The sequence below is a fragment of the Oratosquilla oratoria genome, chromosome 18 (genome assembly GCF_046742065.1).
Source record: "Oratosquilla oratoria isolate Oo_2021 chromosome 18, ASM4674206v1, whole genome shotgun sequence".
Taxonomy (NCBI): Eukaryota; Metazoa; Arthropoda; class Malacostraca; order Stomatopoda; family Squillidae; genus Oratosquilla; species Oratosquilla oratoria.
The window spans coordinates 8,945,364-8,956,216 of record NC_134794.1 but is presented as its reverse complement, the minus strand read 5'-3'; the positions used below and the strand labels follow the sequence as shown (position 1 = coordinate 8,956,216).

The 10,853-nt window shown below is 43.9% G+C and overlaps 1 protein-coding gene across 3 annotated transcripts in view; it reads left to right on the top strand.

Annotated features, from left to right (window-relative positions):
• Window positions 1-10,853, top strand: part of LOC143035048 (protein spire homolog 1-like) — a 579,804-nt gene that overhangs the window by 552,011 nt on the left and 16,940 nt on the right. For all 3 annotated transcript variants that reach the window (XM_076201518.1, XM_076201517.1, XM_076201516.1), the window contains exon 11: window positions 8,217-8,329. In XM_076201518.1, the coding sequence (XP_076057633.1) occupies window positions 8,217-8,329 (113 nt within the window). The remainder of the gene's footprint in view (window positions 1-8,216; window positions 8,330-10,853) is intronic.

The window sequence follows — 10,853 nt, the reverse complement described above, 5'->3', positions numbered from 1 at the left end:
AAATGTTCAACTAGTCCCTCCAGACCAGATGTGTAGGCAGAAACGTCCTCAGGTGTTCCCGAGGTCATTACTCGAATGTGACACACTCACTTTCCGTGTTTCCCGTGAATCAGCCCGTCGTCGGTTTGATGGACGCGATTCTTTGTTGAAAAAAGATATATAAACATACGATACCCCCGCTGTAGACAGTACGCAGCGTTTCCGCCGCGTCGGGTGCTGTGCGTCTTTGCCAAGAGGTAGAACCGTGAGTTCGTGCGGGTCTCCGTGTTGTGTTCAGTTGTGGTCACTTTCCTCCTGAAGCAGGTAGTGCTGAAGACGTGTCTTTCGACTTTGGTGAGTCCATTCCACATTCCCCACCTCTCTATTTCACATTCTCTCCCCTCTCTTTCTCTGGCTCTCGCTCTCTATCTCCCCCTATCTCTGCCAAGATATCCCGGGTTGATGGTATTTTTGGCGTATCTGAAGCGATAGGATGCTTGGGGGGGGGGCTTTCACGGTGACGGTCGTTTGGCGAAGTGACACTAATGGCGACATAAGGCAAGATGGCTCTGGAACCCAGACGAGAATGGCGTCTCTCTTACCACAAGAAAGAGAGAGAGAGACAGTGAGAGACATGTTGGAACACAAAATACCCCCGATTTCATCACTTCCTTTGGGGGGGGGGATAGCGAAGTTATCTCGTTTGGGGGGACATTGCCCCCAACCCCCCTCCTCCCCTTAGCTGGGTCGGGTCGGATCGTGTGACGGGTGCTTCAAGACCACACCGTCTTGGATTTCAAGTAATATTTTGATTTTTGTATCTTTAGCCTCACCATGGTGTTGGATCATGTGTTGGACCCGTGATCGACGGCTATTACCCTCTCGCGTGAGAGCTCAGAGCTCGTTTATAGATCGATCTGTGGTTAATGATGCGCCCTTACAAAAAAAAAAAAAGAAGAAAAAATCCCTTGCACAAGAGGGACAGTAACAGCGTGGAGTGTTTGCGAAACCTTCAAGCCCTAATTGTGGTTTGGAAATGTAACAGGTTTGTCCTAATATCTCCTCAAGCTGAATAAAATCGTCTGGCAACAGACTGAACCTTAATCTACAAAATGTAATTAACTTTGTCGAAGAGGACCATGCGAGGCTACAGTCGCGTGTCTGAACCTAAGAATCTACATCTCATCCACGCCTCTCACTTCTGCGTCGTTTCCCACCCCCCTAACTCTCTCAGGGCCCTAAGCCCCCCCCCCTAATCCACACCCTCTCTCTTCCCCCTTCTCCCTTCCCCCCATCCCTCTCTCCCTATCCCATCTCCCTCCCCTCTCCTCTCCCATCCTCTTCCCCTCTCTCCTTATCACACCCCCTCCCCTCTCTATCTCATCCTTTCCTCTCTCTTCCTATCCCCTCATTCTTCTCTCTTCCTATTCCATCCCCATCCTTTCTGTATCCATACCCCCTCTCTCACTGTACTTTCTCCACTCCCATTATCTCTCTCTCACCATATGTCCAGTTTTTTTTTTTTTTTTTTTTTTTTTTTTTTTGACATACACTTTTCTTGCCTCTTTTTGGCCTGTTTTCTCCACAGAAGCCCTCATTGGTTGTTTTTACGTCGTCGTGCTCCACTACCCCCTCCCACTCCCACTCCCACTCCCCTCCTCTTTATCTTGTCTCCTCTCCCTCCCTCCCTTCCTCCCTCCATTCACTCTGCCTCCCTTTTCCCCTCCATTTATTTCTCTCCTCTCCTCTTCCCCCCTCCCCTCTTTCCCTCCTTTCACCTCCCCTCTTTTCTTCCCCCTTCTCTCTATCTCCCTCTTCCCTTTCACCCTCGTCTCTCTTCCTTTTCCCCCTCTTCCCTCTACTTCATCCTCCTGTCTTCCCTTCCCTTCCCCTCACTTCCCTTCCCTTTCCCTCACTTCTCCTCTTTTTCCCTCTCTTCCTATCACTTCCCCTCCCCTGACTTCTCCCATCACCTCTCTGCCCTCCTCTCTCTCTCTCTCTCTCTCTCTCTCTCTCTCTCTCTCTCTCTCTCTCTCTCTCTCTCTCTCTCTCCTCTCTATCTGCTCTCTCTCTCTCTCCATCTGCTCTCTCTCTCTCTCTCTCTCTCTCTCTCTCTCTATCTGCTCTCTCTCTCTCTCCATCTGCTCTCTCTCTCTCTCCATCCTCACCCAAGCAAGAGACTTACCTGTCACCATCAACATTTCCTACGACTTCAGCCTGACAGCAATTGCATCTGAGGATCCTTCCCTCCTTCCCTCCCTCCCCTCCCTCCCGCTCCTCCTCTCCCCCACCCTCCCTCCCTCCCTCCCCCTGCTCCTCACAACCCTTTCCCTCTCTTCAGCCCCCGTTACCTCCACCTCCTTTTCCTCCTCTTCTTCTTCCTTCTCCTTCGCTTTCTTTTCCTTTTCCTTCACCTCTTCCTCCTTCACTTCCTCTTCGCCGCCACATCTTCTTCCTCCTCCTCCTTTTCCTTTTCCTTCATCTTTTCCTCCTTCGCCTCTTCCTCCACATCCTCTTCCTTCCCTTCCTATTCTTCCTCCTCTTTCTTTTCCTTTACCTCCACTTCCTCCTCCTCTTCCTTCACATCATCTTCCTTCCCCTCCTCTTCCTTCACATCATCTTCCTTCCCCTCCTATTCTTCCTCCTCATCCTTTTCCTTTTCCTCCTCCTCCTTTTCCTCCACATCCTCTTCCTTCTCCTATTCTTCCCCCTCCTCATTCTTTTCCTTTTCCTCCTCTTCCTCTTCCTCCACATCCTCTTCCTTCTCCTGTTCTTCCCCCTCATTCTTTTCATTTTCCTCCTCCTCCTCCTCTTCCTTCTCCTCTTTATCTAACTTTTTATTCACCTCTTCCTCCTCCTCATCCTCCTCTTCCTCTTCCTTCACCAAACTTATTCTAATCCGCACAAATAAAAGAAGAAAAAATATTGATTACTTTTAAGCTGTCCTTCCTTTGTGCTGGCGGCCGTCTTCAATCTCTCCTTTATTATTGAACGCCTTCGCGACTTCATTCGGCACCGACGCCGAGCGACGGCGAGTTATCGGCAGCGAAATTCCTCTTTCCCCGCAGAGAAAAATGGCGCCGTAGATATCCCGATCGGGTCGTTTGTTTCCCAACGTTTGGCACCGCGTGAACGTCTACCGCCGGATATGACGTCATCGATTCGTGGTGACCTCAGTAGCCTTTTGGCGTGACGTCATGTCGCAGGAGCTGGCGCCATGATTGGTGGAGAGATACGAGGGGGGCAAAGAGAATATGTCAGTTAACACAAGAGTAGCTCCACTTTTATCAATTTTTTATTATTATTATTATTATTTATACATACGAGTATTTTTAATTGCCAAGTTTGCTCCCTCTGTGACTTCACAACCCAGGGACCCAAATACTACGTAGATATTTAAATAGTTCCCCAGTAATGAAGGGAAGATGTTAAAAAAATATATATATATGTATCTATATTTATATATATATATATATATATATATACTCGTATATATATGTATATATATATATATATATAATTATATATATATATATATATATATATATATAATTATATATATATATAATACAATATTGTATGAATACTGTCTTTTGTCACTAACATATATTCTGCTGCACACAATAATTATACGAAAATAAAGACGCCTTTTTTCTCTCTCTCCAAACCTCCTCCCCCCGCTTTATTACACACACGCTCTCATAAGACGTGGAGAGAGCACCGTTGAGGAGCATTGAAGTGTGTGGAAGGATAAAGCCGAGCATATTGAGAAAACGTGTCAAAAAGAAAAAGAAAAGAAAAAAGATGGCGTAGGAGAGAAGAGCCGGGTCTTGGAGAAAAACATCTCGGGCAGGAAATTAGTCTTTAGTTTTTCTTAACGTCAGGAAAGGAGGCTGAGGGAGGAGGGAGGAGGACCCGGGGGAGGGGGGCAGGTTAAGGGAGGAGTGGGGGGGTGGGAGTAAATGGTTCTTTCAGTCTGAAGAGAGGCAGAGAGGAGTCCTGTTTGTCTTATATACAGTGTATCTCTATATATATATATATATATATATATATATATATATATTATATATATATATATATGCTGGGACATTGTGACAAGTTGATGAAGGTGGAAAAAGAAGTCACGGGTCTTGTTCCTCTGAAGAAGCGCTGAGCAGCCACTTAGACCGTCACCTTTGCCCTAACGTACTCGGGAGCTTTTGAGATGCGAACGCGGGTCTGCGTCGTACGAGGTTGAGATCGAATCCTGGACGGTACTCAGGAAGGTTTCCAACCCTCCCTCCGTCACGTTTTGTGGTTATCACACTGAGCCATTTTACCTTCGACATTCTACCTCCAACCTCCATTTGAATAACTAGATAGGAACTCGCTTACAGAAATCTAGACTTCTCTAAGATCATTTCAGCACTGTGTCTAACATTCGTATAGGTCTAGAATCTCTTAGTTCATCATTCAGTTTTGCTATAAATTGACGGAAAGATGATTTGATATGTGTAGATTTGAAAAATAAAATATTGTTACCGAAGTCGTTTTTTACTCAACTGTGCTGGTAAAGCTCATGGATGACCAGTGTGATATGCCCTGGAGAAGACCACTAACTTCAACACTCATTAGACCCACTAAGAGTTCACTAACTACCAGTTAATATACTGCAAAAAATATGTCACATATTTTCCGTATTTCCCAGCAAAGTGTAGCAATATTTATTGCAGTGTTTTCGTTCGTAGAATTGTGTTTTTTGTACGTGTTTGTTAGGTTATATACAAAATTACAGCAAGTTTTTTGTATTACATGTCTTATAACGTCACAGTGATTTGTAATCCTTGAAGCACTTAGATATATTTATAGAAGCGCCGTACACTATATATTTTGGAAGATACATTTTACCAGTATTTTTACACTAATTTTTATCATTGATTTTTTAGTAGTGCTCTGTTTGTGCTCCAACCATTTACACACACACATATAATAGATGTGTGTGTGTGTGATTCACCATGGTCTATGGATCACATGTTGGACTCGTGATCGACAGCTATTTCCCTCCCGGAAGAGATTTGGAGCGATACTGAAGTTATCGAACCCGGACCTCCGTGTGTGTGTGTGTGTGTGTGTGTGTGTTTGTGTGTGTGTTTGTGTGTGTGTGTGTGTGTGTTTGTGTGTGTGTGTTTGGGGGTTTGAATGGGTTAGTCATTGTCAACCCAGTTACTGGGGGGGGGGAGGGAGGGATGAAAATAATCCACGTAAGAACCTCTCATTTCCACGGTCTTGGGTTATCTACAGACGGTCATTGGACGGGGGTGGGTGGGTAGGAAACCTGCGGAAGTGTGACGGGGGAAGGACAATGCCGGAAGATGAGGAAGTGACGAAGAGGAGTTCGCGTGCAGCGAGACAATGAAGAATATTACTGCGTGCATGGAAGTACGACCCTGGGGGGTGGGGGTGGGGGGGAGGAAGCATCGGGTGAAGACCCTGGGGTTGGGGGGGGGGAATCCTGACACCTGTGGGAGGTGTGGAATCGTCGATCTGGGAGATCGGGAAGGCCCTCGGGTGGCTACTTCGACCGGAGGAGGGAAACTTCGTGGGAACCAAGATTCTGCCGAAGAGCGTCAGTGCGTAAGTGTCTGATGGACCCCATTACTTTCTCTCTCTCTCTCTCTCTCTCTGTCTCTCTTTTTTTTCTCTCTTTAGTGTCGGGGGTTTCCTTCCGTGTAGACTCCCATACCATCATCACCGTTTTCTGTTACCTCCAGCACTCCTTTGACCGGCCTGATGGTGCTCCCCCTTGCTGGAGTTCTTCATGTAATCCCTTTGATTCTCGCCCGACCGCTGCCCTCGTTCCAGATGCCTCAAGCTTGCTTGGATCTCCTTTTCGCTGTAATTAATTGCCTGTGCCTCTGATCCGCTGTAATTTGATATAAGCTGCAATATCAATGTGTACATGATGGTGCATTTGAACGTTTTATTAATTTATTTTAGTTTGTGTATTTATCTAATTGTTGTTGTTTTCTGTGGGTAATGTATTTCCCAGTTCTTGCTACGATAGTTAATAAATTGCGTTCTTAATTAAGCTGTTTATCCTTGTGCCAAGGTCTCCCAACAGGCGAATAAAGTACTCTGGCTGAACCCAGAAATGGAAATTGAAGGCAGGTACTGCCTCTGGATGGTTGGGAATGAGCTAGATTTTTTTTCTCTCTGTTGCGCAGTGGAGAGATCAATTGCGAGATAATTTCTGCTCAACTGCATCTCCTTAGAACAAGCACCACTTTTGCAAAATGCTCTCTTGCTGTGGGCGCGCGCATGCGCGTTTACAACAAGCAGCTCACATTGCAAGGAGGTCGCCTCCTCATTTCGCTCTTACCCGATGATTGCGAAGTCTGTTTTGGAAATCTGCTCCAACGTCTTCGGTTTTTTTTTTTTTTTTTTTTTTTTTAGGAGAAACTCAATCTCAGCCGCCGTCCCCCACTCCCTCCCCACTCCCTCAAACTCTCAATTACGACTCATTCCGTTCACAAACAGAACTCCCACACACACACTCCCAACTGCTCTTAGCGAAAATACTCTTCACTCTGATCTGCAGATCCACCCCAAAGTCCCAAATATACTCCTCTCAATTCGCACCCACAACTCCCTTCTCTCAGCTAAAACTCCCCCCGTACTCTCAACGAAAACTCTCACTCTCAAATGCTTTTTTTTCCTAAACTCGGGTAAATAGATATTCCTGTACATGACCATGAAATTAATTCCCCTCCTCCTCCTCCTCCTCCTCACCACCTCCCAGCTTCCCCCTCCTCCTCCTCCTCCTCCCTCTTCACTCCCTCCCTCGCCCTCAACTCCCTAATTACCCAAGCAGTACCTTTTCGTACTCTCCATCAGACAGGTAGCGACTCCCTTCCCCTCCCACTCCCTCCCCCCCTCATCCCTCCCACTCACTCCCTCATTTGCCGTATACCTCTCCCTTTTGCTTTTAATTGCGCTAATTAGCGTTATGTTTGGGTGGGTGTCATTAAGGCAGAGGGAAATCGGGAATGTATGGAGAGTGGGCGGGAAATGGTCTTGGACCACGTGTTGGACTCGTGATCGACATATACTACCCTCTCGGATGAGAGCTCAGAGCTCATGTATGACCGATCTATGGGTAATGCTGTGACCTTACACGCACGCACCCAACTCCCCGCCCACGAGAGTTGGAGTAACGGCTCGCACCGTAGCGATACTGAAATTATTTCAGCCCTGGGCGGGATTCGAACCCGAACCGTCGTAGTGGCAGCCGGGAACTCTAACCACTGCGCCACAATTCGTGTGTGTGTGTCTACTTTAGTGTACATATATTCATATTTTCAACCACATTAATTTTAACTTTAATTCCATGCCATGACGGTCGAGACTGACTGACTGTGTATGTGTGTGTGTGTAGTGGATATGTGTGTGTGTGTGTGTGTTTTACACACACTAAACGGTCAAGTGTACAGAGTTTCATCTTTTCAACCACATTAATTTTCACTTTAATCCCATGCCGTCACGGTCGAGACTGACTGTGTGTGTGTGTGTGTGTGTGTGTGTGTGTGTGTATTCACCTCGGATCTGCTGCAGTCTCTGTCGAGACAGTGTGTGTGTGTGTGTGTGTGTGTTCCGGGGTTGCTGTTGTACCCCATATGGTAGACAACTGATTGAAATAGGTTGGCTTCAGTAGAAACAAAAAGAAAAAATCCCATTCGGTAAGGCAGAGGGACATGAATAAAATCGTCTGGCGACGCTGAGGTGGTGAGTGATGATGAACAGAGATACCAAATACCACTTACCTGTATCGCCAAGACACCACCAAACTACCAACATCAAACCAACCCATCACCACTACCACTACCACCACCACAGCCGTCACGTTGGACTGTGGAGGGGAAAAAATTGAGGAATTGATGAATCTGCGGTGTTCAAATTCGGGAGATAGACTTGTATTTACGAATCAAATTCTCAAAAAAAGATGGCGTTCGTTATCATCTTTTTTCCATGAAACCCAAACCACATCAGAAATCTCTTCTCCATTCCCTCCTCTTCCATATCCACCTTACCCCCTCATGTCTATTCCTCAATCCACCTCCCACTTTCCATCTGTTCCTCAATCCACCTCCCCCTTCCAATCCATTCCTCAATCCACCTCCCTCCCACCCTTCTATACCTTACCTTCCACCCGTTTCTGAGCAGGAACTAAACATCCTCTCTCTCCTTCTTTTCTCCCACAGTGGTGGAGACCTCCCGCAGTGGGATGTTGGTGCTGGAGAAGGACTCGACTCCGCCGCCGCGCCGCAAGCTGATCAAGGCGCCCGTGCAGAACCTCCTCAACTTCTCAACTGATGTAAGTGTTATCCAATACCCAGCAAGTCTCTGTAGCCTCAATCATTATCCTTGTGAAGTCATATATGTGTATATATATATATATATATATATATATATATATATATATATATATATATAGTATATGTATATATATATGTATATATATATATATATATACAGTATTACATATATATGTATATATTTATGTATGTATATATATATATATGTATATATATGTGTATATATATATATATATATATATATATATATATATATATAATATGTGTGTGTGCGTGTGTGTGCAAAGGAATCACAACACGTGATTCATAAAATGTGCAAGTAACCACAAGAAATCACGACACGTGATTCATAAAATGTGCAAGTAACCACTAGGAAATCCAAGTTTCTTACATGCTCTGTATGTATATAATGTCCTTATTTCTCTTCTTTGTATTGTACCTCTGAAGATGTCTTAAATAGATGTAAACGTTCGGCCACCAATTTTTCATTTTCCTAGTGGTTACTTGCATATATATGTATATATATGTATATGTAGATATATATATATATATATATATATATATATCAACATATATAAACTACAATACACTTTAATTCTAAGTCATCAACATCAAGAAGTACTCAAGAAGGCCAACATGCAGAAATTGATACGTGGTATGGTCAGGGATTTGAACCTGGGTTAGCACATGACAAGTGTTAGTGACTTAGCCGATTGTGCCATCAAGATGGCGCAATCGGTTAAGTGGTTGATAAAAATATATATCTGTTCATTGGGACCCATTCAGTGTTGTACATATATATGTATATATATATATGTATATATATATATATATATATATATATACATATATGTATATATATATATATATATATCGTTCTAGCTACTGGCGCCATATTTTATGCGACCAAACTCGACACACCAATGTCACCTAAACCCCTTCAACACGAGATTTCGCCCTCAGCTGAATAAAATCACCTGGCCTTAGCCAAAATAATGTCAATATGGAGCGTCGTCGTAGCTAAAGCAATCAAGGGTCACCTCCTGTCGAACTAAGATGAATAAAATCGACTGGCGGCAGCCAGTGTAAGAGAAAAGGTCACCCACTACCATTGCAAAGGGGATGAGGTACTCAGCCAAATCACGTGATTGACTGTTGTCATTTGTGTTTAGAATTAATTATACTAATTGATAAGATCTCTGAGCTCCACATATTTATATTTCAATAACTCTGGTTGATTTACGAGCCATGAATTGTGTCATATTTTATATCCCAGAGGGGAAGAGATGTAGGCGGTTTTTTTTTTTTTTTTTTCTCGCTCTACGAGGTGGTTAGGTATGATATCCTTTGTCGGGTCTTTTGAAGGATTCAAGACTAAACTCTCCCCATAATCTGCCGTTACGCGCTGATGCATGGGGTTTCGAACTACCTACACAATGTAAACAGTAAAGACAACTAGTGTATGTTTGTGTGTAGGTGTTCAATCTATATGGTCCACTACAGGACCGGCGGTCTATCCCCCTGGGCGACGATACAACCTATGCACCTCACCGCAGTGAAGAGTCGAGACTGTTGGAATGGTATTTGGGGTTGGGAATGGAGCCGGAAACCAATGCTCCAAGAGTTCAACTATGCTGACAGTTGCAGAGATGGATTGGGAAGCTCCGAAAGCTAGGGATCGAACTTGAGCCTCCTGCATTTGAAACAAGGACGCTATCCACTCCTTCACGAGGTGTTAGTTCTCTCGGTTGAATGAAATCGTCTGGAAACAGCATTTTTTTTTTTTTTTATTCAGCTATAGTACTTGCTGGAAATGTTAAAAAAAAACGAATAATTATATAAATTATTAAATAAATAAATGGCTTCACAGTGATAGGTTTAAGCAGTCTGCACTTGCTCAGAAAGTAAATAAATAAATAAATAAATAATTGGCATCACAGCTTGGCGCGTCGGTTACCCTAGTGACGTCAAAAGTATATATATTTTTCCCTCTTGCTTCGTAATTATTGGACGATGAAATGTGCACCACCATTTTTTACGGGAGCACAGAGGCAATCAAACAAATTTCAAAGTAGATTAATCTTGACCAGCTATGATTTATTATCCTTTGACAATCTCGTGTTTTTTGCGATCAAATGGTCGCGTTGGGGATAGGGGTGGGGGTGGGGGGTCTGCCTTTGTTGCTTTGGTTGTTCAAAATACCTTTGCTTCCGATGTCCTTTGATGTCGAATGGCCCTGGGGGGAGGGGGAGGGGGGTGGGGGAGTCTGCCTCAAATAGGGGAAAAGCTATTACAGGTACTCATAATTGGAAGCCTTTCAGGTATACACATTTATAGAAATGTTTTAAACCTCCCATATATATATATATATACTGTATATATATATATATATATATATATATATATATATATATATATATGTTATATATCACTGCCAAGTAATGTCGTAACACATTAGTAAATACACTAAAAACCCACTGTTGATTGGATTAAGAAAAGAAAGGAAATAACGATTTCCGTATA